This window comes from Cydia pomonella, chromosome 9 (genome assembly GCF_033807575.1).
Source record: "Cydia pomonella isolate Wapato2018A chromosome 9, ilCydPomo1, whole genome shotgun sequence".
Lineage (NCBI taxonomy): Eukaryota > Metazoa > Arthropoda > Insecta > Lepidoptera > Tortricidae > Cydia > Cydia pomonella.
In genome coordinates this window covers 6,226,126-6,253,575 of record NC_084711.1, presented here as the reverse complement: position 1 = coordinate 6,253,575, position 27,450 = coordinate 6,226,126, and the positions used below count along the sequence as shown (strand labels likewise).

Below are 27,450 nucleotides of genomic sequence, written 5' to 3'. Positions count from 1 at the left end.
ATAATCTAAACGTGCCCTGACCCCAAGCAGAGTTCCTCATAAGAATAATTATGTAATAGGTATTTAACAAATACACTTTATCGCAAAAGCAGCTCTTGGCATGGACTTGTCGGGCTCAAGTGGCCTAAGTACGCCAAAACTTTACACAACATCTCAGCAAGGTAGATTATGTCCAGTTATCAGGCAGTTCCACTGCGCTATAAACTTCAGCCCGCTAAAGCCATTTAAACGGGAAACTCAATTCGGCCCAAATTGGAAGAGCATTTATCTTTCCCCGGAGTCGATTTAAAAGCAGAATCACGCAAGCACACGACGCTATTATCGCGCGCTCGCGATCCTCAGGCCGCGCCAACTCTATGAATCTAATCCACGGGATTTACCCGCTGATTTACAGCCGAAGAAGCCCGACAGGAGCCGAGCCAACCCGAGGGCGCCTCAAAAGAAAAGTGATAATGTCTTAATCCTACCACACTCGAAACCCCCTCCAATTTTATGGTCGCCCGCGCAGACGGCACGTTTTGATTTATGATTTCAATAATTAAGAATTCTAAGGTGCAATTTGAATTTGAAGCCGCGATTTCTGAGGGGGGCAGCGCGTGTTTGTTATTGCCCGGGGCGGAAAGGGTCTCAGATCTTATGGCTTACCTTTCATTTTCCGAGGAATTATGTCGTGTAGCTTTAATTGTGCAATGAGATTGTGCAAGAACTCTTAAATCTTAGTGTGCTTGTGTGATTCGGACGCATTCGAACAATGCTTATAAAATGTCACAGCGTTACAATACCGATCTGTCAGTATCAAAAGTGTCATTTGTTCAACCAAAAACGTCACTTTTGACACTGACAGATTGGATCGCTGTGATATCTTATAAGCAAAGCAAATACGCCCGGTAGTACTTAGCTTCACTGCACCGTTTTTAGTTTTTAGGTACCTTAACTAGGTAGTTAAGTAAAGGTTTAAGCTTTTTATGATATATTGTTATTAGGTACTTTTCAACTATATTGGACGAGTTATTTAAAATCCCAATATATATATATTTCCTCATCATAAGATACTAAATTTAACTAAAGCAGGCTTGTGCCTAATGCGCTGCGTTTTATAGCCTCATTAATAGGTATACCTCTACATATACATCTCTTCCTAAGACAATATCCTCGCGTCCTCATAATCCCTATCAGGCATAATCTAGGGGCATTACAATTAACGCAGGCCGAGATAACCCGCACTCGCCACCCGCCGATAGGCTGCACTAGTTTAAACCGGTTACACCGCCCTCAGGGTTTATCTAATTACCCTACGCCAACACGGGTAAAGGCACGCGTGTAGGGTTGCGACACCTGGACTGAGTTTTATGCGGATAAAATACGTACACGTGAACACCGTGAGCTAGCAAAATGATGGCTTGATTTACAACTACGCGGCGACTAGCGTTATTCATAAATGTTTGTCAAATTTAACAAACCGATGATAATCGTTTGTATCTGTCATTTTATTAGAAAGAGACAAAATTTAACAGAGGTTTGTAAGAAATTACTAAGTTTTATGACGACGGCCGGTTAAAAAGTAAATATTACGTGTCGCAGTTGTATCAATAACACGTCATACTTGACATATTAGTCATAATGGTTTAATCGCTATTTTTTCAAGTTTCTATATCTTGTGAAACTTTTGTGTTATGGACAAATCTATTTTAATTATTTTAACGTGTCTATCCTACATACTATTTACCGCTGAGTTGTCTGTTAATCGCAGTATACAAGAACACAGGAGATACAATACACCATACTACGCGCATGCAATCCAAATGTAAATGCGCAGAAATCCATTTTTTATTATATGTAATTTTATTTTTCCACATATTTACTACCCCATTAAATTACGACATTCTATTCAAAAGCAAATAAAAGGTTTAAAGGTTATCATCCATTTCAAAGTTACGTTAGAAAATATCTTTAGCACTTACTTTTTATTAAAAGTTTGTTTTAAGATCCGGCGTTGATTTCTGTTGTATTCTACGTTGCAAGGTAAATATTTTTGATAAGTTTATTTACGGTCGTTGGTTTCCCCTAAGTTTGAATTTGTATAATCATTCCTACCAGCTCTATATCTTTGCTACTTTAATAATTATTTCATTGTTTACTTTAACTAAATACCTACAAGTATTATGTCAAAATTACAGTTTTACTGTCAACTCTTCTCAAAAATATCTTCATTTTGAATATGTGTAATATGTTTGATTTAATAATATGTGTAGCCGGCTTACTATGTACGTACCTATAGTCGTAGTCATTTATTTATAATATATTAAATATTACATGTCAAGCTATATCGGCGTTACCTATTCAGTTGTTATATAACATACACTGTTTATAACTAATATCCGTCATAATATTAAACTAATAAGAGATCGTCACTGACCTGAACGTCCATGAATCTTGATCTTCGTCCACGGAACCGAATGATGAATATTGGCTTCAGGTGTAGGGCATAGTGCAAAACTTCAGCAGTAAAAGTCAGTAAATAAACAGCAATAGTCTTGTGTCTCGAGATTAAAACTAAAAGAAAGGAAAAAAAATAATTTATATTGGTTCGCAACCGATTCTAAGCGTCATTTTTAGTTAGAAACCCAGTGACGTAAAAATAAGACTTTGATTAGGTTTAAACATAAGCAAAACTGAATATTTTTTATACATGCAATATTACCTGCATTAGAGGCAGGCCATATATGTAATACTTGTCAGCAATAATTAAGCACAAGCATATAATAACATGAAATAAAAGTATTCAAAGTTGTGCAATTTGCAGTAAAATAGCCGAGAAAATTGACAAACAAAAACAAAAGACGAATGACAAAGGGCATGTTTTTTTATCACCGGCCAGCGCGCGCGATGGTTGCGCTGTGCAGGTTTGCCATGTTACATATGTGTATATTTTTGTTCAAAGAAAATATGTATTGTTGGAAATAAAAAGAGAAATAAGAAAGATTCCATATTGGACTCTATTTCTTATAAGCATTGCAACTGTGTAGGTAAATAAACAAAATATAACCTGACCCAAACGAGCCTCACGTACCAACCCTACCGTTAGTCCGTTTCCTTCACCCTACTCACGTACCTAAGCGTACCCACACTTCCGGTGCGTCAAGGACCATCGATTACATCTTGAGGCATATTGCACAACTTCCAAACTGGTCGGCAGCGGAATATTGAACAAACAACATTAAGTTCCTACCTTAAAACCTATATTATAAATTATGAACATAATTTATTCTATAAGTACAGTGTGTATTTTTGATATAATCGCAAACTAAAACTAAACGTAGGTTTTAGTGCTATAAAACATATCTGATAGTTTTTTTTTATTTAGTCTTAACTACCAGAGCATAATTAATCTTAAATTTTTTTCGAGCGGCAATGTATTTTTTCATCATCGTCACGTGTGACAGGTATGACTTCGCGTCATTAAATGCGACGTTTTGAGTTAAAACATAGTAGTCATACAGTGCTTGTTGAATAATTTTGTATAGAAAAATAAAAGTCGTCAATTTTTATAAAACCTATGAAAGTGTGTTCATTGAAGCCATAACTGTTTCCGCTTTTGTTGTTCAGTCCCGCCGAGAAGACATCTACATCTTGCGAATCTTCTATTTGGTGTGTTGAATAGCGAAAGGCCCGGATATTTGTTCGCCAAAATACGTATTCCCTCTTTCCATAAACGACACGGTACTCGATCTACCAGACGATGTCTTCTGGAAGTGCATCCCCACAAAAGTGTTGCTTTCACTGGCTGTTTTCGGTATCTCGCAACCAGGTGCTGGAACAATATTCCTCCACCTATTCGTCATGAAAACCAAGCAATCGTTCAAATTTTATTTAAAAAAATACCTTTTGGAGAAGCAAAGTTTGGGAGTCCCTCATGATTACCTGGTTGCTGATTACCTTGGTCTTTACTAATACTATTATTTTATTTTATTTGGTCTTAGTAATTCATTATGTATAAAATATGAATTTCCTCTTATTATACACTTGACACTACGTATTACTTAGGCGGCCGGTACACTTGTAAGTTTTACTTACGTAAGTAGGGACACAGCTATACTATAGAGTGAGAGATGAATATCATTATCTTATACTAACAAATAGCTTTGTCCTTACTTACGTAAGTAAAACTTACCAGTGTATCTCAAGCCTTTTGCATGCTAATCACACTGACACTTCAAGATCATTTCTATTTAAGTACACACTTTTAATGGTATTATGGTGGTGGTAATTATGTCACTAATTTTATAAACAAGTTATTTAGGTTAGTACTAACTTTGATTATTCCATATTTTACACTGTATCTTGGTTGACGTGATCTGGTCCTGGCAGAATATCAGTGGCATCAGTGCCTCTCCCATAGGGTGAAGCGTAATACTGAGCCAGATCCCTTTTGTTTTGCTGCGACGCACACAACATTTCCTATATGTATGGAACAGTATTATTTCAAAGTATTTTTTTCTCTCTCTTTCCACTTCTATTTTGTATAAATGTGTATTTCTCTCATTTGATTTTGTACTATCTGTTCTTTTTTTTGTCATTTTATTATTTGTATTTCCTGTGTGTATTTTGGCAAACAAATAAACGGATTATCTATCTATCTAATTACCCTTTGATTATGCGGTTGTATCAAAAATACACGCTGTGCTCGTATAATCATTTTCAGGGATACGAGTAGATCAATATATATATCGGTCTTAGTAGGTAAACAGACTTTATTTTTTGTGTACTAATTGTGATGTTTCAAATCAAAACCCCTTATTACATATAACAATATTAGCGTACAGCTCTGCCGCTACGTCAACTTTTTAACCTTTTCTGCCAACCATCATCATTCACTTGGGATCAGCGCTGCATATCTTTATCTTCCATGTTATCGTCATCTCATCATTCACTTGCTTTCGGTCCATATCACCTCTCACAAAGCCTATCCGAATGTTTTTTTTAAAGTAAGTAGTGTTAATAACAATAAAATTTATATTAGAACTAAAATAGAAGATAACAAGTAGGAAATTGGCGTCTATTTTTTAAAGATAATTTAATTATCCTAGCATTATAAATTCCACGTACCAAACCAAACCTATTCCAATATAGTCATTATATATACCAAGGATGAACTCACAGGAACCAAATGATTTGTGACTTCTAGGTACCTATACTCGCAGCTAAAGCGATTCCGTTTGGTTAACGGCCATAGAATACCACTCAAGGCTACTGAAGTTTCACAGTTTCCTAATCCGGTCGATACTGAAACTCGGTCAATTTATTGTATAAAATTATTATTTATAAAAGTATTCAGCAACTATACAATTGCTTTATTATAATTTATATGGTAGTGAGTTCAATTGTTTTAATTATTCTGGTTTAGAAAAAATGCAGAAAGAGGGTCAAATGTTATGTTTTTTTTTAACCTACACGACGCAATACAATACAATGTATAAAGTTAAGATCACATTCGTATTGCAACTTCAGCTGCATTACTGTTCCGGCATTCAGTGGCGGGACAAGACCAGCATTGTTACTAAGAAGGAAAGACTTTTGGCAAAAACTCAGAAACGGCTTAACCGATCATGCTCGCTATAGTTTACATTGTTAGTATTTACTAAGCTTTACTTGCCTGTTTTTTTTTCTTTCGTACCGCATATTTCCGAAAATATTGTCCTTGTAGACCCCTATTCATTTTGAAATACCTATCCTATGTCATTCCACATCATAGAGATCATCCATATTTTTGTAACTCAAGTTTTTTTTTTGTAATCCGTTTTGTTGCCAAGATTGACTTATCTATCCATGCCAAATCACAGCTTTCTACCACTAACGATCATGGAGCAAAGCCGCGGATGGACAGACTGAATGGACATGGTGAAACTATAAGGTTTCCTAGTTGACTACGGAACCTTAAAAAATTTAGGTATATCCAGCCGTATCAAACTCTGTAAAATCTATCAAAAATCGGTTGTGGAATACTATAAGCTGTGAGAAATAGGTATTAAACCATGTGTAGAATTTTATCGTAATATTTCCCAAATACATCTCTTAGTGCGGCATCGGCATCGGCAGCCTAAACGTATTCACCAAATTCGACCTCGTAGTTAATTTTGGAAATATTTTTTTCACGTCAGCAGCTGGAACAAGGGTAATTTGCTGCTTAAAAACAGTGAGCAAAATCGAATTTTGCTCACCGAGTGAGACAAAATAACATTCAAGTGACCTTTAGATTCGAATGTCATTTCAACGTGCGGGGCCTAATACAAGTTCGAAATATTTGGATTCTATTGTCTTTGTCCCTTTCACGTCATTAGCAAAAAGAAAGGGACAAAAAAGTGCATACGTAATTCAACGGTATATTGACGGTTTATAATAGACCCCCGAAATAAGTTAGACTGCATCGTTCCAAAACACCCTACGAGTCTTCATTCGTAATAATTAATTAATGTAATAAAAGTTTAAAATTTAATAAAAACACCATATTTTGCGTATTTTATCATACAATCAAAACAATGAACTTATACAAATTTACGCAATTGTTACGCAGTAAATAATTCTACTTAACTACTTTTAACGATCTCTACTATAGTTGACAAATAGTAGTATCCGCAATTCGGACCGTATCTTACAAAGTTTTTTTTTACAAAAAAAAGTTGTCGGTTGAACTGTCAATTGATGTTCGTTATTCATTATTTTCGTATTATTTCATTGAAATTTCTTTCGTTTAGTTTTATTGCGGTAATTAGTGTTAATTGTTAGAATACCTTCAGAAAAAATGAGTGAAATAGTGATCCTTGCGTCTGGATTACATTTTTTCAGGTTGTATTTTTTGATGGCTGACTGACGTGAAAATTTTTGTGTACTACACGAGATCAAAGTTATTTACATCTCGTGCGCTTTTGAGTCCCTTACTACGCTCAAGATTCTAAATTATAGAATCTTTCGCTTGCACGGGACTCAAAACAAGCACTCGAAGAAATATCAAACTTTGCTCTCTTGTTGTACAAATAACTATTGTATACGTTTTGACCCTCCCTCTTCTTTATTTTAGTGTTTGATTTTCTCTCACTGTCCCATTTGCATTATGCAAACTATGCTCTTGTTGGTGCCTACGAGTTCACTGAACTTAAAATTTCATAATGTCTGAATTTTCCATCGTTTTATTTTTTATCAAGAATACGTTCCTTCTTTCAATTTCAATCTATAACGCTTTCGGCACTATATTGTCAATATAAATGTAATATTTTTCAATGTATTTTTAACTCTTCTGTAATGACTGTTTGTGCCAAAATAAAGAGAAAAAAATAATATCACAACGGTGGGAATCGAGTTATCTGCTCATCACTCCCTTCACGTACGCACGTTAGGTCTCATCCGGTGAGCTAAGGACCATCGATTTCATCTCAAGGCATGTTGCACAAACTCCCAACTTCGGCCCGGTCGATACGCGAATGGGTGCTTTGTTTGTATACAGTTTGTAAATCCGATACGGGCGAATATTTAAACGGTGGTTAGCATAGAACCTAAGAAGTATATTGAGATAATTTTTGCTTAGAAATACAGTGAAAATATTATCATGACATTAATCATACAAAATAATTCGGCCCGCAATGTAATGCAACACACAAATTACGAGATACGAGCTTTTTAAAGTAACTGTCAATGCTTGCAAGATGATTACATCTTAATGTAATGTTTTGAAAAGATGTGTCCCGCCGAGTTTCTTGTCGGTCCATATTGGGATACCCTCCTCCAATTGAGGGGGGGATTTAAATCTTCTCGGGTCAGACGTGTAGGGTTAGAGCCGGTGTAGCTTTCTTTGACGTTCATAAGCGCATTGTAATATGCCTACTTGAATAATAAACTATCTTTATCTTGTATGCAGTACTTTGCTACTCTGTCAATTTTCAAAAATGGTCAATGGGGTCATAATTAAGTGTAACTTAAAAATTTGTTAATTAATGATAACACTGATAAACTCTATATCTGGTTTAATTTATTGACCGTATTGGATTTGCACACTGTATAGATAGAGTAATAGGCCAAATTATAACAGGATAAAAGGACTCTGATTGACCATACATTCATACAACAATGTAATACTCGTATGTATAGGTGCAACTGTTATAAGAGCCTGACAATACTAAGTACCTGCTAGAGGTCATGCATATTTCCCGGGAAAATCTTAACACCGCGAAATAGAATTTTTCACGCCTGGTACAGCGACATCTAGGGGGTAATTCAACAAGTGAAAATAACTTTTTTGCTAATAGAACAAGGATATATTTACGTACAAAGTTGTACAGCTAGTGTGCTTATGTATGTTTTCAAGCCTTTGGTATATTATTCTTTTTAATGTATATATAAAAACGCCTTTTCATATTTATATCTAAGCAATCTGATACATAGTTTTATGTTATATAATTATATTTATATGTTATGTAATTATGTACTCATTCGTTTGTCGTCTTTGCTACCGAGGCAATATAACGAGGTAATATGGGGGAGAGTCGGTTATATTGTACCAGTTTTTCAAATCGGGGTTTGTAATTATTATTAAGGCTTCGGAGTTTTTTTTATCGCATGGTAAGACGTTAGCGAGCTATGGAGTCGACATTAGCAATAAATTTCAACTCATATTCATACTCGTTTATGTAATTAGTGATTTTAATTTTATATTCAAGGAGTAAGCGGTGGTGGCCGAGTGGATATGACGTCCGACTTTCAATCCGGAGGTCACGGGTTCAAATCCTGGCTCGTACCAATGAGTTTTTTCGGAACTTATGTACGAAATATCATTTGATATTTACCACTAGCTTTTCGGTGAAGGAAAACATCGTGAGGAAATCTGCGAGGAAATTCAAAGGTGTATGTGAAGTCCCCAATCCGCATTGGGCTAGCGTGGGGACTATAGCCTGAGCCCTCTCGCGCATGAGAGGAGGCCTGTGCCCAGCAGTGGGACGTATATAGGCTCAATTATTATTATTTATTCAAGGACAAGAATGTTGAATATGAGTTAGTAAACTATCCTTTAATTTTGTCTTTCAGGACTTAAATATTACAAGACGAATGTTTTTTTTTTATTGAATAATTTATATTTATATTATTTTAATCTCTTTATGTATATTAATACATAGTGTTTTTTAAGAATTTTCATAATGTAATCAATACAAAAAAAAATGGTTCCTATTCCTATTTCTTTTTTTTTATATTCAAAGACAAAATTAAAAGATCGCTTATGAACTCGTTAACGTTCTTATCCTTGATTTATTAGATGAATGAGTATGAGTAATGAGTATGAATATAAGTTATATTTTATTGATAATATTTAAGCACTTTCTGCCTATCAAAACTAGTTTTATTAATTAATTCCCTTATCCTGCCCATTATTGATTATGGTGATGTGTGTTATCCGGACTTAAATGAAGAACTTCTCGACAAATTGGATCGGCTACTCAATAACTGCATTCGCTTCATTTTTTGCCTTCGTAAATATGATCATGTCTCATCTTTTCGTTCCCAGCTTGGCTGGCTCCCCATCAACAACGCAATGTTCGCATGTTGTGTATTCTTTTTTCTGTGTTAAATGATCCACATTCTCCTGTATACCTTAAGTCTCTATTTCAATTCTACGGCGTTACCTGGGACCGTCAACTTCGCTCTTCCGGCAATATGTCTCTATCCATCCCTCTTCACCGCATTGAGTTCATGTCGAATTCGTTTTCCGTGCAGGCGGCCCGTTTTTAGAACGGACTTCCCTACGGCATCAAAATGCTCAAAATAAGTTTGAATTTAGAAAATCCTTACGTGCTTTCTTTGCTAGCAGAATGAAAAATTAATAATGAATGTGTAAGCTCTATATGTTTTGTCGTTATTTATGTATATATTATAAGTAATATCAGTATGTATATATTTTAGTTGATTTATTCACTATTAATTTTGAAACAAGGTTTAACACAATAAGCCACTATTGAATACCTCTAGGGTTTATGAAATAGTTGGCGAGATCCGCGTTTACTTAATACTATTATGTATGTATGTATAGTATGTTATTGTATTATATTTGGTTGTTGTTGTTAAGTAGCACCGCCTACAATTAAGTCCGCCTTTTGTACTATAAGGTTTTCTTTTGTGCAATAATGATTAAATAAATAAATAAATAATATCGATTCCATAGCTCGCTAATGTCTTACAGTGTGATAAAAACTCCGATGCCTTGTCATTAAAATCTAAATACGCCTGCAAGTTAATATTTTATAATTGATCCTATTAAAAAATCCAAAACATCGACAAGCTAATTTTTTCAGTGTGGCTACCAAGTACCCGTAAATACGTTCTCGATAGCGTATATGTCAGTTTTGACACTGTTTAGTGACTCCATACTACAGGTAAACAGGTTACTACACTTATAATGGTGAACAACTATTCAACCCTCAACATTTTTTTAAATATTAAAATTAACAACAAATTCACTTATATACACCTATTTATCTATATGTAAACTATTGAAATAATATTAAAGCTAAGTAATTGCAACCTTTTTTAATGTAATACGGTCATGTCAACAAATAGCAGTGCAATCTCAGAACAATAATACATTGTGCAACAAGGGGGGTAAGCGAAATTTTGGATACGGGGGAAGTACGCAGGCTGGATCTCTACTGGAAGCTCTATTCTAATATCAATCGAGATGCCTTTTTGTTCGAAATGAAATTTTGACATAACTCGCATGTAAGTTTGTATCGAATGATACGGAAATAGGCCCCCGACTTTAGTTTGTCTCTGAATTTAAAAAAAACTACATGTGTGAAAACGTTTTCATTTACCGCTATTTGACGTACAGTTTATCTTTGAATTAGTTTTAAGCATGAAATGAATAAGTTTTGTTGTTTTATAAGGTAATTATAGCAAAAGCTTCGTGTAAAATAAGCGATAAAAAATAGTTCCGCCAAGAGAGCAACGATTTGGCAACGATACCCCAACGAAAGTTGTAATTTGAGTTAGAGAATATTTCATAGAAAGTTTATAATATGTGTGTAGATAAAAAAGTGTATGTAACTGTACATAATTAGGCATTAAAACACTCGTGTGATCTTTTTAATAAACTCACTTCGTTCGTTTCTTAAACCCACACTCGTGTATTTTATGCCTTTTATTATGTAACAGTCACATAAACTACCATTACAATATTATAGATATTACAAGGGGAGAGGGGGGAGATGACCGAACGAGACGATTTTCAACCCCATTATATACGATACTCGCACTCGGAACAAAATTCTTAGAGACGGTATTTCCTTTTAAACGTTTTCCTTCGAATCATTGAAATAATAAAGAGATGATTTCGCTACCTACTGACTTAGTTGCCAGCCTTGCTATACAAAAAATCAAATCCCGGACCCACCCGCCCGGACCTACTCGTATCTTAAGACAACGAACATAATGAGGACACTTGTAATTTTAATTAAAATGGAAACCATCAGACCAAGCTAAGTTGGCAGCGTATTGAATAGCCTAGCCTGTGCAAATGTTAAGTAAATATCATAATATGTTTGACGCTTAAAATAACATTTGCACTACCTGGGCTATCAAAATCACTGCCAACTTATCGTGGTCTGACTCTACACAATATGAGGTGCGGATGCAAAAATGAAATTCAAGGACATTGGCTCGTCGATCTCACTTGATTCGATTGAGACAGATCAATTTATGAGGTGCGGACGCAAAAATATCAATAGGGAATATTGCGTGAAATTCTGTGTAGGGGGCGCCACTACCACACTCCATCACAATCTGAGGGTCTACCGCGAGGTCCCTCTTGCATATTCGAGCGATAAAGAGGCAGGTAACTAAATTTCGATTTTCACGTTTCCCAGTAGGTAAGCCCTTTTGTAAACAAACCGCCTTGATGCATCAATGTCATATAAATTTAGTTAAAATTGAATTCAAATTAAATCTAAAATTGTATTGTAATAATATTTATATAAATTAACTATAGATATAGTTAAAATATCAAAATGTACCTTATAAAATAATAATGTGTCAACTGAGATAAACCCGAAAAATGCCGTTAGGAAGGAGCGGTACCTCCTAACACAAGTATTGCTATACTTACCAGGAGGTATCCATTACCAATATTGTTTAAATTTTACTAGATACCAAATAAACTATTTTGATTATCTGTGAAAACTTGTCAAAAAACAGTTTAAGGCACAGTATGTATAAGTTACTCTATGGTATACGATAGGTATTAGTGCTGCACTCTGACGGCAGATCATTGCAGTAAAACTCGCGCCCTATTTTCGAAGCGTTTTGGGGTTATTATTGGATTTTTTATTATTCACTACAACGGGACTTAATGGTTATTTATCTCCGATGTTTCGAGGACGGCGTTGTCTCCGTGGTCTTTGTCTCGGAAAAATAATTTTACGTAAGTCCCGTTGTAGTGAATAATAATGAGAAAATGTCGTGAAAGTTATTACCATCATTTCATTTCCATAAATCTAAGCTTCGTGATATATTGATAAATTGTGTACCTGACAGACCTACGTGTGGACGCTATATAGATGAGATTGACACCAAATAAATTTCTGATCAAATTGACAATGTGATTGTCCCGTCTGACTTACAGACCAATTCAATAACATGGACCGTAACTAAATAACATGATTCAAATAGCATTCTGATGTCAGTGGACGTTCGAATTGGCCTGCTTGTTAAATAAGCGATAGGCCCTATACGTTGAATTAATTCACAAAAATCGTAATCGTTAATGGCGGTATTCATAAACTTTTGACAATTTTAACAAACCAATGTTTATCGTTTTTCCCTATCCGTCACTTTGACTAATCTTTTTGTTAGAAAGAGACAACGGTTTTTATAAATAAGGCAGCAAATAAACATGTACTTGTTACGGGTGATGTTAGAAGGTTAACTCAAGTTTACCACGGTATATGATCCAAGCCTTTTTGGTGAAGTCCGCAAAATGTTAAGAACATGAATCTGTATTCGGCGTTTACCCGTACACATCTAGGTCTACCCAACACTGTGGCTGGGTAATGTAACGTGTTGCATCATTACTTCTGACATTACCCTCCCAGTGTTGGGTAGACCTAGATGTATACGGGTAAACGCCGAATACAAATTAAGTTGATTTTATTTTCGGGCTTTACCCAAAAGGCTTGGGTAAAGTATTATCCTAGTAAGGTATACCCACGTAAACTTAAGTTTACTTAAATTAAGTATACCGGATACGGATAATGTTAGAATATTAAGTAAACTTAAGATTACCTGGGGCTACTTTACAAGCAACAAAAAAAAAGCTTTTTTGAAAGCTTTTGGGCAAGCTTTTTGGGTACAGTACGAATATGAGAAAAATATAATATGTGTTCGGGGTTTACCTGTACACATCTAGGTCTACCCAACGCTGGCTGGGTAATAATAGTAACCTATTGCAGAAAATATATCATTGGTAATGTAATTCCTAATCGTGGATAAATCCTAATAAATAATCAAAACTACCTACATAAAGCGGATACATTCCAATAAATTCGAAATAGCGCCAGATGCTGGCCATAATCTAACTGTAAAATGATAAACCAGGCGGTTCATGTGCCGTAGGTTCAGAGAGTGGAGTTATAGATAACAATATGGTTACCAAAATTCATTTAGCAATTTTGAGGATTATCTGAACTTCAGTTATTCGAATTCCGATTCTTTGACTTTTGCTCGATAGAAAAAAAACACGAATATAGATCTAAAACGCACTTTAAACAATTGTTACAAATTATGTACACAAGCTATACATATGAAAATTGCTTCCAAAAATGTGCAATTTTATCTTTGAGGGAACTCAGTAATTCCTCTTTTCTTTTTTAAATCTTAACAACAATTAAAAATTCAAGAACATGATATCCGCAGTCCCAGTCACGCACATCCATCTCGCTCACCCTTACGCTCATTGAGAGTGGGAGAAAAGCACGAACCTATGGGGCCTTAACCTATGTATTGAACGATATTCAATTCAAATACGTTATTCTAGCAGATCATCGGCTGTTCATTTGAAAATGATTTTTACATACCTATTTTTAAAATATTTTTATATAGCCACACTAAAGAACTTTAAATTTTTTGTTAACCTTCTTCTTGATTAATAGATATCTTACCTCCACGGATATGCTATAAATAGTTTGTTAAGTCTGGTCGAAAAAATCATGGCAACCAACAATCCGTGAAAAAAAATACCGTTCCAGTTGAAGAACTATGTTTTGACAGAACTCAAAAAGTTTCCTGAAAAGTTTCACCCTTCGTGCAAAAGTTTTTACCCGTTAATTATGCGCATAGTCATCATATTTGGAATATAAAGAAGAAACGAAATTACTGTATGTACAAAAGTTTTTCACCAAATTAACAATATGTGTAACCTCGGGTCATTAACTTCAATCTCGTATTGGTCGCTCTAGGAAGAACATCGCACGGAATAATCGGTTTGACTGCTTTTTGACGCGATATTGTATTAGTAAAATTCTTTATGCTTACATTGTGTAAAATTTAAGAACTTTTTTTAAGTTTTTATGCTCGAGTTCAAACTTTTTGACCTTCATTCTTGTTCTACCATGTAAAATTACTTTTGGTCTGAAAGCTCTTGAGTGAAATGGTTTTTACGTGGGAACGATTTTTGTGCAACCAAACATAACAAACAAGTGCTTAAAGTGTTTCAACGTCGATGGGAAACGCCTAGAATCATTTCCGCGTAAAAATATTGTGATTGTGGATGGAAAATCGAATCGCAAGTACAATATTTGAATTATATTAATGTTGATATACGTGAATGTGTCACGTGACGCGGGGATGAGTCTGACGGAGCCGTTTGTTGCAGGACGGCGCCGCTGAGCGCGCAGTCGTCGCTCGCGCAGATCAACAAGAGGAGGCTGGAGTTCGGGGTGGATGTAGAGTCGTTCAGGTTGGCCGACCGGAGAGTGGAGCGTAACAGTAGTGAGGGCTCGATGGACGAGGAGGAAGTGGCCGGCAAACGTAGGCGTCGTCTTTTAGACGACGAACGCCGAGAAGACGACCTCCGACGCCGGACCCTTCCCTACCGACCAGGCCCTACCCGAAACGACGACGACGAAACAATACTGAGAGAAACGCAGGCAGCCCTAAAAACACTTTCCGGCAGCTGGTCCAGAGAACCACCCCAAAACTACAGCGGCGACGAAAACGACGACGCTAACGGCTTCGAAAACCTCTTCGAAGAAAAACAATCGCACAAAATGCTTCCGTCTTCCCCCTCCCCGTCTTCCGATAGCGCAGATGGCTCGCAAAAGAGCTTCTCGCAGCGCCACAGAAAAGAAGAAGGTAGTAGAAACAGTTCTATTGAAAATGAAGTACAAATAAAGAAAGTCGCACGTTCAGAACGCGACAAAAGTGACGATGAGTATGAAAACCACGGAAAATATTCCAATCACTACGATGCGCCAAATTTTGATGAGTTAGTGGATTCGTCTTCCAATGAACTTGAGATAGATATGTCTGACCGGCATGACGACAAGTATGATGATAGAGAAACTAAGCCGAAGCGTAAAAGTGAGACGATGTCTGTCAATAAGCAATCTTTATACAACGCTTACAAAGCTGCGACAGCAGCGTTGCCGTATTCGACGCAGTCCGCGTTCAAGCCGCCCGCGGAGGTGAAGCATCGGCTACACGGAGCGACATTTCCCAGCGAGCCCTTCGGAGGGTATTCTAACGAGCATGATAAGAGCTCCGCGGGGAAGGGCTCGAAGCAGTATACAGTGTTGCAACCTGCGGGCGCGGGTTCCCGTGCTGCAACAGCTCTACAAGAGGCACGGACGGTTCCCTCTGCCACACCGACGCGTGACTCCAGGCCGCTCGCCGCGCTCTCTCCGCCGGTCAACAGAGGTACAACCACCTCAAGCAACACACCTAAAACTTCCGTAATGACATTACTATAACGTCGAACTTCGCGCTATGAACTTCGCCCAAGTTTGTTTCAAGGTCGCTCGATAACTCATAACGTTACCCGTGGCGGAACCTGATGTTCTATGTTGTAACCATCTTTCCTAAACTGTCTAGACAATTTATGTGCCTTCTATGAATGGAATGTACTATTGTTACTTACCGTATAAATTATAGTAGTTTCAACTAAGAGGTCTCAAAATGGGTTTTATCATTCAAAACAATCCTCATCTGTCCGAGCAGATGCCAGTCCGCAACAGACGCTGGCAACAAATCATCCTTCATTTGTAAGATGCCTCTCATAATTTAGTCTGCGACGGTTACATTGAAGGCCCCACCTACGTGGATATAGTATATAAGACAGTTAAATATTTTCCTCGTATTGTCGGGCGATAGCTGGGTTTACGTTAGGGCGACGCGCAATAAAAACGGTCACACAGGCGGTGGGCGGGGTTACGTGCCGCCCCGTTTTTCCTGAAAGAAAAATTGTGAGTCCGCCGCGCAGCCGCCTGGCGTTCTTTATTTTTTCTTTTAAGTGTTGTGCGGGGTGGGGTCGGAGCGGGTGGGTGGGCGGCGCCGCGCAGGTACGCCCCGGCCGGCACGCCTGCCCGTATCGATCGATCCACGCCCCCCTGATGATTAGGGAAATACTGATTTGTGCATCGGTCGATTTGTTCGCAGAAGGCAACAAGTGTCCCACGCCCGGCTGCAATGGGCAGGGCCACGTCACCGGTCTCTACACACACCACAGGAGGTGAGTCGATGATCATCATGTATTTCAGTCATCGAGGTAACTGCAATAGTAACTTTACTGGAATTAACCCAGCAACATCTTGAACAAAATACTACATGGTTCTGAACACAACTTCGCTCATAACAATTAACCTTGGTAAACTGCTAAACTTCAGCTAGAGTTGCAAGGCTACGGGCCTAGTACTGTTTACCTACGTATTACGCAATAGTTAAACTGATCTAAAACGTGTTTTCACGATACTGATTTGTGAACTCTTTGCTCCCCCAGTCTGTCAGGATGTCCAAGAAAGGATAAAGTTACACCGGAGAGTAAGTAATATGATTTTAAAGGCTAATAGAGCTTCTTCGGTTTTCTTTAACATTTTGTTTCCTTAATAAGACTCGTATGTTGATTCACTTTTTTATTTTATGTTAATATTGATTATTTGCTACTTATTACATAGTTATTTTAGTTCAAACTGTAGCATATGTACTAGATCAGATTTCTACTCAGCCTACCTTTAGATAATTAAGTACCTATAATGTAGTGGACAGTGTCAAAATGGGTATTTTCGATATTGAGCAATATAAATAATATCAGATGACGCTTACCTTTTGGAAATGTCATTGAGCTCCAATCACCACAATATATGTTTTTATAAAAAAATACTTTTATCAATGTTCGGCTACTACAAAGATTATGTTCCAAAACTAAATTGGATCCCTTAAATCCAACCATTAAAATTTTTGACGTGCCCAATAATATACACAAGCCAACGAACTATACAATAAACTGTCCTCGTTAACATTATGAGTGCCTTTTAATCCTTATACCAATAAGTAGGTAGTCTTAACGCGTTGACCTTGCTCTTGTAATGTTTAATTTAAAATTGAATAGTAGATATCGATCTGTAAGCGAACTTTTTAAAGTAGCCCTTTGAAATACGACCTTCAAAACTTGAATAAAACTTGTTCAAAAGTTTTCAAAACTTCTTTTTAAGGTCAACTCGTGAAATCTCCAACTTTACTATAACACATTTTGGTTGTTTTTGTAGTCCTTTTTCTTGACCGGAATCATTTCACGATTTGAGTTTTAGAAAATTTAAATTTACCTGTTTATCTATGAACGAAATTTTTTTCGATATCAGTATTGGCGTTGCACGAGACGATCTTGAAGTGCCCCACGCCGGGGTGCAACGGGCGCGGCCACGTCAGCTCCAACCGGAGTACTCACCGCTCGCTGTCTGGCTGTCCGACTGCTGCTGCGAGGAAGGCCGCTGCGAGATCCCAACGCGCTAGACTCACTGGTAACATTCTCCACTACTAGCAACATTTCATTTTAACCGACCGGAGTAGTAACATCTCATTATCTGGCCTCGTATCACTGCAGTGAATAAGACAGCAACGAGGTCCCTACGTTCTAGACTCATTGGTAACACTACACAGTTAAATTCCAATGGCACTATCTGGTCCTCTAACTCGTTGTCAGATAAAAATACTAATGGCGCCGCGAGAAAAGCAGCTCCAAGTTCGTCTCCCAACCTGGGACAGATTCTCTGCAACAAAAGTTTTCAAAAGTCTCTAACATTTGACATATACTGGCTAATACCACAAAAAAACTCTCCAGATGGAATCGTTATTATAGCCTAAAGGCTACATACACACGCTAACAAAGTAAACAACAAACAGTACTTTACTACAATCAATCGATGTGGTTCAGTGAATACCTATCAAGGGGGGACGAACTGAAAATCAATGTTGCGCGGTCATTTTGTGAAATGGCTGACGCAGTTTATGCTGAGCCAATTCCTTTTGTCACACATGCCAATCGTTAATCTTATCTTTGTATATTTTGTAACTTTAATCTTAGTTTGTGTGAAGCAGTAAATGGTTTCTTATTCTTAGTCATTATTTTTCTCAGGTCTCCCCACAGTGCCAGCGCCCGCACCAATAACGATTACCATAGAGAGCACGCCGACCCGGGAGCGCTCCTCGGAAGCGGCGTCGCCGCGCAGCCCCGCCGCCGTGAAGCGCGAGCCCGAGCTGATCGTGCCCAAGCGCGAGGCCGCCGAGCCCGAGCGCGACTCCCCCGGCATGGAGACGCGCCACGCGGGGTACGGCGCGCCGCCTGACCAAAGGTCGCCATACGAGCGACCGCCGGACGACCACGTCCGGTCGTATAGGTAAGTCGTTCTTTATATCTTCTTGAGGTTAACAATGTACGTGATATCCAATTGCTATTTAGATGCTCCTGAAAGTTTACTGTTGAAGTAGCCTTTCTTCAGTTTAGAAACTAAATTGCATTAAAAGATGATAGTAACCCCCTAAATGAGCGCAAACTGTATGTAAGGAAATTGGGCTCTAGCCTTTTGACACAGTGTTTAAACATAAACAAACAAGTTGTGTATGTAACAAAATAAGTATATAATAATATTAATAATGAATTATTTTGTACATATCTTCTTAGAGGTGCTATCCAATCATGTTAAATTTTAGCAGCACTAAAACACACACTCACTAATCCACTTTCTTTAATATTGTCATTTAAATGAGTATGAATATTTTTAAGGTAAACATGAACTGCACGGGAGACTTATCCCATCTAACTTTGCCGCGTTGACAAGCTTTAGCTACCTTGTAGTTTTACAGTCAATTTTAGTATCTATACGTAATTTTCCTTAGCCAAATGAACGAAGCGCGGTACGGTTACGAATCGCGGTGTTACGACGGAGTCCCCGCGTTCGAGCGGTACGACCCCGCGCAGTGTCCGCAACGCCCCTACGGCTGGGAGGAGGAACGCTACCACGACCCCCACATCCCCACACCCATGAAGACTGACCAGTCCGAGCAGGAAACCAACTCTGGACCCATCTACCCCAGGTATGTCTAGATAAGGTTAGGGTCAACTATGTGGTAAACGAGACATATCTATAGAATCGGGCCTAAATCCTTGGTATGATTGACATTGAACCCCCTTTCCTAGACCAATGTACCACTACGAAGCAAGTAGCGGAGTGGGGGGCGTCGGGGCGGTCGCGATGGGGCCGGGAGTGCCGCCGGGATTCTCGGCGATCAACTTGTCGGTGAAGATCGCGGCGGCGCAAGCTCAGCGGCCGCGCAGCCCAAGCCAGCGCGACCCGCGCGATCCTCGTCCGGCCATAGACCTATCTACGTCTAGCGGTAGTCCACAGGTGAGATATCGTGCCCATGGTCTAAATAAAAGTTCAGCTCAGAGATGGCGATTGGTTAAAATTTGCAACAGCAATGCGCTTATCAAAAGAAGCATCCGTCACTTTCCTTAAAAAGTATAGTTATAGTCTGTTCATGTCATTTATGTATGATACTAGAATATACCTACTGCCACGTAATAATTACAATCCAAGTAATTTCAGGGCCAAAAGTGATTTAAATTTACTTACAAACCTTTAACAAAGGTAAAACCCCACTGCGGTGTCCAGCTTAAACTTCAAATCCGGGACTTGTTGCTGTGCCTATTGTTTCAATTTTGTGATGTTGTTGCATAATCAAACCCCTCAAACGAACTGACCTTGGAGCACGATCACTTATTGGTAATTAGGCTGCCTTAGTTAACACTTACTAACAGTTTGTTCACACCAGGGTCCGTACGCGTCGCCCGTGTACACGAGCGCCGGCGGCGCCCGCGGCAGCCCGCAGCCGGGCGCCTCGCCGCAGCTGACCGCGAGCCCACAGGTCCCGAGCCCCCAGGGGCAGACCCTCGACCTTAGTGTGTCACGTTTACCACATAGGTGAGGCTTTCAGTTCTTAGGATTATTTTGTGTAACTTGTTCTTAGGCCACACCACTTGACTGTATTTTCCTATTCCTATCGCATCTCTTGGTTTAGTAAAAGGTAGATAGCCATATTTATTTTGCAATTTTCAAAAATACATACAAGCGAGTGGTCGGCCTGTGTGTAAGTTGTTATTTTGTGTTATTTTTAGTCCCGACTTTAGTCTAACATAGCAATTTAAGCTTCTTATTTTTTCGGTCATAAATTGGGTGATTTTTAATCACTAAGTTGAAACAACAGAAAGTTATTGTAATTAGGACAATTAAATTAGTTTTTCCGTCAATTCTAAATCTTTCAATTTTGTATTTACGTACACACAAGGGCGCTCATAAATAATGCTTTTCATTTTATTCAATAATGTTCTCTTTATACTTATGCCATTAATTAAGCCGACTAGACTGAAAAATATTCTCCCTTAATTGTATATTAATCGCTTGGGAGTAATTAATCTAATGGGTGCGATTTGTCACCAGTCGCAGCTTCCCCGGTGGCGTGTCGTACAGCAGGGAATCCACGCCCGACAGCGGAGGCAGCCATCCGTATCTAGAAGCCTACCATAGAGACGCAGCCGGTGAGTCGATATCTTCCGGGGCTAGAGCTGAATAAGTGCCTACTTCGGCAGTTGGCAGCCTTCGAAGATATAAGAGACTACGAGAAGCTGAAACTGCAAAAAGTAATCCTTTAACCTTCTTTCAAGGCACCTTTAACTTTTGTACAAAAATAGTATCATCAATCACTACCTAGTTAGTACTTTACCTAATAATAATAGTTACATGACATCAAACTTGTCTTTAAGGGCCTCTGCGATGCTGGTTTCGGCCCCACGCACGCCTATCAAAAGTCCGGAACCCCATCCTGGTTCCGAAATATGGAAAGACAAACATAGTTACTTATAGTTAATAATTTTAGTATTGAATAATTTACCTAATTATGTGTGCTTATCCGACAAACAGTCTAAGCATGATTTAGAAAATATCCGTTTGTGCAGGATTCGGTGGTTATCCAGGGTCCATTCAATGAAGACGTTTATTTATATATGTAGAAAAATATGTTTATTCTGAATATGGCTTTATATAACCTTAAATTTAATATGTAACGAACAAGGTGCGTATCGTGCCGTATATCGAGTCGAATGAATCCAGAAAGATGAGCGCGGAGAGGGGCGGTACAGGAGTTGTCGCCGCAGTGCCGCTAGATGTCACTAGTAGTACTAGATGCGCGAACATGCCCCCGGCCTTGGGAGCACCAACTCCCAAAGTAGTCATCATCCGTCGTGGTCTGCCGGCTCTGGTAGTAGCGGGCAGATCTTTGAAAAGCTGCGTCGAATTGTTCCTGTCGCCGTGAGGATGTCGGCGACACGGTTCACGCCATCGCTCCCAGGGTATAGGCGCGTGACTCGGCCTAGCCGCCATTTGAGAGGAGGCAGGTTATCGTCTTTGATTAAAACGAGACTGTTTAACGATATGTCGTCCTTCTTTGTCTTCCATTTGGTTCGTCGCTGGAGCTCTGCAACGTACTCCTTGGCCCAACGATGCCAGAAGTGTTGACGTAGGGCTTCGATCCTGGCGTAGCGAGACAGGCGGGAAGGCTGCACATCCGTCAGGTCCTCGCTCGCAGGGCAGGTCAACGGCCGACCAATTAGGAAATGGGCAGGCGTGAGCGGGGATAGATCAGTAGGATCTGTGGACATAGGTGACATGGGCCGGGAATTCAGGATGGCTTCGGCCTGTGTCAAAACCGAGCTGAATTCCTGGTAAGTTAACCTAGCATTACCTACTACCCGTTTTAAATGAAATTTGCACGCTTTTATTCCAGCCTCCCACAATCCGCCAAAATGGGGAGAATAAGGAGGAATGAAACTGAATTTAATGCCATCATTGGCAGCAAAATCGACTATTTCCTTCGAACTATTTTTTAGAAATGTGGGAAATTCTTTTTCGGCCCCAACAAAACATTTTCCATTATCCGAATAAATTATATGAGGCTTTCCTCGTCTACTAATAAAACGTTTAAGCGCTAATATATAATCCTCAGTGGAGAGACTCGTAACAAGTTCCAAATGAACGGCTCGTGTGACCATACATATGAACAAACAAATATACGATTTAATAAGCTGAGCTCCTCTCCCCTTTCGATTAAGTATGAAAATTGGCCCGCCGTAATCAACGGCTGTACGAATGAACGGGAAACCAGGCTCTAAACGATCCAAAATAACATTACCCATGATAGGACTAAGTACTTTACCTTTCATTCGAATACAGGTAACGCATTCTCGCACTATTTTCCTTGCCAAATTTCGCGCACCTAAAGGCCACCAACATTCACGCAAAGTAGATAAGAGTAGCTGCGGTCCGGCATGTAGCAGCCGCTTGTGTTCATATTTGAATAACAACACCGTTAACTTATGTTTACTGCACAATAACACGGGATGTTTTTTGTTGTAATCGAAACTTGTAGAATTACACAATCTACCACCGACTCTAATCACTTTAAACTTATTACGATCGTCTAAAAACACGTTAAGACCGGATATACGATTATATTGTTTACAATTCGTCTTAATCGGTTTATTTTTAAGTAAACTATCGTAGACGTCCGGAAATGATTGCATTTGTGCGAATCTAACTAGCATACGACGTGATGCATCCAACTCGTCCACCGATAATGAACCGGTTTGGCGGAGTTGTTTACGCTCAGAGTTAGTGCGTGAGTTTAATATAAAGCGGAGTACATACGCGCCGATCCTAATTAATTTAATGTAAGATGAACATCTATCGAAATTAAATAGTTCATCTTGCTGATTGCAAACTAAACTTACCGCGGTCGATCGTAACTCGGGTAAATTTTCGATTGCCGTATTTTTACTCGTATTGGCACTAATAAAATCCGATTTCGGGTCATGCAAGAATGATGGTCCGAACCACCATAAATTACAATCAATTAAATTATCTAAAGTAACGCCTCTAGACAATAAATCACTAGGGTTGTCTTCGCTTCTCACATGAAACCATATAGCATTACCGGTAAGTTCGTTTATTTGTGTAACACGATTTTGAACGAAAGGCTTCAATAGATGCGGAGACATACCTAGCCACGAAATTACTATAGTCGAGTCACACCAGAAGTAAACTTTAGTGAACACTAACCTTAAGGAATCAGTTATTTTCTTATAAAGCTTAGCAGCAACGAGTGCGCCTGAAAGTTCAAGTTTCGGGATAGTCAGAGACTTCAGGGGTGAGAGTTTACTTTTAGCACACAATAGTCTGACAGTTACATCTGACCCTTCATCATATGTCCGAATATAAGCGCACGCGCCGTAAGCATGCAACGATGCATCAGAAAAAATATGCAATTCCGTATGTCCAGTGTGTACACCCCTTACATGACGCGGAATCCGTAAATCGTTTAAACGGCTTAATGTATTTATGAAATTATTCCACATCGATTTAATGTCTTCTGGAACCGGAGTGTCCCAATCGATACGACTTAACCATAATTTTTGAAGCAAAATTTTGGAAATTATCACCGCAGGAGAAAGAAGACCTAACGGATCGTAAATCTGTGAAATAATCGATAACATCATTCGTTTATTTAAGTACGACGAATTAGGCAAAGGATCGATTTTTGTGGTGTAATACAATTCATCGAGTTTATTGTCCCAACCTACTCCGAGCGTTTTGTTCTGGGTGTGCTCACCAACAAAATGTTCCTTGGACTCTTCTTGTGTAACGTCACAATTAAAGGTCCATTTACGTAAAGGAAAGCATCCTGATTGCAAAACGTCATACGTTTTTTGACATATGTCAAGTAAGTTTTGGAAATTATCATCTCCCGTAATTAAATCGTCTACGAATATATCTTGGTTGATAACGCGCGCGATGACGTCATCACCACACTCCAACGCTAACTGTCGTATACAACGTTGACTTAAATATGGCGCACTAGTTTGCCCATATGTAACCGTATTGAGTTCATAAACGTGTAATGGATCGGTAGGGTTTTCACGCCAGAGGATCATTTGCAAGGATCTCTGATCTGGTTGGATCAAAACCTGCCGAAACATTTTCTCCACATCAGCACAAGCAACGTACTTGTATTGACGGAAACGTAGCAAAATAGCAAATATATCGTTTTGAAGTGCTGGACCCGGCAGCTGAATGCTATTCAACGATTTATTCGTGGTGGTGGGAGCAGCGCCACTATATACAACGCGTAATTTAGTGGTGGTGCTCCCCTCCCTAAATATTCCATGATGAGGATGGAAGTAATTCGGTGTACCATAGTCGGTAACACGAGTCATGTGACCCATCTTTTCGTATTCTCGCATGAAGTCACAATATAAACGTTTATATTCCGGCAAACGCTCTAATTTACGTTCTAAGGATAAAAATCGAATTTTCGCTAACGTATAAGAATCGCCCAACGTATCAGCTGATTCTCTTAGCGGCATTCGGACGGAGAACCGACCGTCCTCTTCACGTTTAGTCGTATTGGTAAAAATATCCTCACATTTCTGCTCGTCAGCTGTAAGAATACTATCTACCTGAGGGATATCCTCGATCTCCCAAAACTTTCTAAGTTGAGAGTCAATCGATTGAGTAAAATAACAATGGACTTGATTATTAATGCGCAAGTTCCGTGTATTAATTGGACCAGATACCAACCAGCCAAATTTCGAATTTATTAAGTACGGCCCTGTTGGTAATCGAATCTTTTCACCGTCTAAAAGGTCCCAAAATATTTCTGAACCGATAAGTATATCGATTTCAGAAGGCACGTTAAAATCGGGATCTGCTAACTGAATGTTATCAGGAATACGTATACTATCTAAGTCTATGTGAGTCGAGGGCAAACTGGACGTTATGCGCTGCAAGACAAAACACGTTATTGACATAGAATAATCCGATTGTTTAGATTGTATAGTTACATCGCATGACTGATTTGTCTGTGTAACTATTTCTGCTACACCCGAGATCTGAATAGTGGACTGTAAATTTTTAACGTTTAATCGATTACGTAACTCTTCCGTTATAAAGCAATGTTCACTCCCATTGTCTAAAAACGCACGACACGTATGGAACTGATTGTTCGCATCGGCTACTTCGATTAACGCAGTAGGAAGTAAGCCACGCCTGGGAACGAACCGGCTACTTTCCGCGCCACCATCGCACTCGGCCATAGGCGCGCGGTCAGCGGATACAAAGCAGCTAGATGTACTCGGCACTGATAACGGCGCGCTGTGTGCAGGCGCACTCGACGGCCTCACGCACACACTATCATTGCGAGTATTATCCATATGCAATAAACTATTATGTTTTTGTTGACACTGTTTACACGGACCGAATATACATTCATTTAAGGAATGCCCTTCGCGTAAACAGTTATTACACAGGTTTTTATTTTGAATTAATTTTAACCTATCTTGGACAGATAAATTTAAAAACTTAGCACACGTATAAAGTGCATGATTCTCGTTACACATCGCGCAGTTTCGGAAACGTTTATTATTGAAAGGCTTCGATTTATTAGCATTAACACTAGCAGAGACACAGCTAACTACTTGCGTAGGTTTATTTGACGTGTAATTAGGCTTAGTATTAACCGCGGTCGGTGCCTTGGAATGATTAGAGTTTATCATTTCTAACGTATCCGCCCGGTTTCTGAGAAACGATAAGAGATCTTCCAGCTTAAGTTTCTTAGACTCATTATTGATTGACTTATCCGAGATAGACCCTATGTGAGATTCCCACTTACGCTCCGTGGTCGTATCGAGTTTTGACACAATTAAATGAATAATTAACGTATCCCACGAGTCGGTAGGTTCCTCTAACGTTTTTAAAGCGCGTAAATTACGTAACACGGTATCTATCAGTCTACGTATTTGAGTCGAAGATTCCTGTTTCAAGGCTGAAATATTGAACAAGGATTTTATGTGATTATGTACTAAAAGCCTAGGGTTATGAAAGCGAATTTCAAGCAATTCCCATGCTTGAATATAGTTGGCAGCCGTGAATTCTAACGCACTAATTACTTGTAATGCACTACCACTTAGTGATGATCGAAGGTAATGAAACTTTTGAATCGCGTCGAGATCGGAATGTTTATGAATCATGGTTTCATAAGAATGTTTAAATTCGAGCCAACGATCATACGAACCATCGAATGAGGGCAATTTAATTTCGGGTAGTTTAAATTTTGAAAACGGTTTGTTCACGGTATGATCACAACTTGAAATAGTAGCGTTATTTGTCTCCACACCATCGATTAAACAATTAGCGCTAGCCATAGTACCGAAATATAACTCCTCGAGAGTTTCTACGTATTCGGAATTGGCAGAAATTTCTGTTTCTGGAGAGCAAAGTTCAATTTGGCTTTCAATGTCATTAAAATTTTTAAAAGTCTCTGTAGATGCTTGCATGCGTAATTTTAATTCTGCAATTTGTACTTTGGAAGGAGTCACCGATAAAAGAGAATCAACGAATTTTTTGAATTGCGTAAGCCGGCCTTTCAAGTTACCCCTTTGTTTGCGGAGCTCTGAAATTGTTGCCTGACTTTTTCTAGGTGACCCTGATCCAGAAGGAATAGTCAATTTAGCACCAGCTTCATCCCTTTCACCCATTTCGAAAGATTAAGAGAAATTGGAACTACTCACGTGCATAAATTCCAAACGGGTACGGTAGATCACAAACTGCTGCTGCGTGACTTGCGTAACGAGCGGCACTGGAATGCACAAAAAAACTCGGTTTTAACACAATTCGACTAGGAAAGGAATAGACGGGATTGGTAGACCTGACCGTTCACTGCTGCAGACGCTGCTGAGGTGCTGTCATCTCGCAAGGGTATTTCGTCTTCCTGACGAGCTGACTTCTCTTGCAGTATCCGGCTCGAGGATCAAATTATGTGCAG

The 27,450-nt window shown here is 38.8% G+C and overlaps 2 protein-coding genes across 9 annotated transcripts in view; one reads left to right on the top strand and one right to left on the bottom strand.

Moving 5' to 3' along the window:
* The window catches only part of LOC133521220 (myelin transcription factor 1-like protein), a 327,413-nt gene that overhangs the window by 270,805 nt on the left and 29,158 nt on the right, over window positions 1–27,450 (top strand). For 5 of the 8 annotated variants that reach the window (XM_061856060.1, XM_061856062.1, XM_061856063.1 and 2 more), the window contains 9 exons: window positions 14,903–15,945; window positions 16,684–16,756; window positions 17,024–17,064; window positions 17,883–18,041; window positions 18,656–18,917; window positions 19,417–19,614; window positions 19,718–19,925; window positions 20,353–20,501; window positions 21,018–21,115. In XM_061856060.1, the coding sequence (XP_061712044.1) occupies window positions 14,903–15,945; window positions 16,684–16,756; window positions 17,024–17,064; window positions 17,883–18,041; window positions 18,656–18,917; window positions 19,417–19,614; window positions 19,718–19,925; window positions 20,353–20,501; window positions 21,018–21,115 (2,231 nt within the window). The remainder of the gene's footprint in view (window positions 1–14,902; window positions 15,946–16,683; window positions 16,757–17,023; window positions 17,065–17,882; window positions 18,042–18,655; window positions 18,918–19,416; window positions 19,615–19,717; window positions 19,926–20,352; window positions 20,502–21,017; window positions 21,116–27,450) is intronic. The other 3 variants (XM_061856067.1, XM_061856066.1, XM_061856061.1) reach the window with 2 other exon arrangements.
* On the bottom strand, window positions 21,570–27,357 carry LOC133521219 (uncharacterized). The gene is made up of 2 exons (XM_061856058.1): window positions 22,789–27,357; window positions 21,570–22,224 (listed from the first exon to the last, which is right to left on the bottom strand). Exons 1-2 carry the CDS (start codon window positions 27,161–27,163, stop codon window positions 21,809–21,811), a joined length of 4,791 nt encoding a protein of 1,596 aa, XP_061712042.1. The 5' UTR covers window positions 27,164–27,357; the 3' UTR covers window positions 21,570–21,808.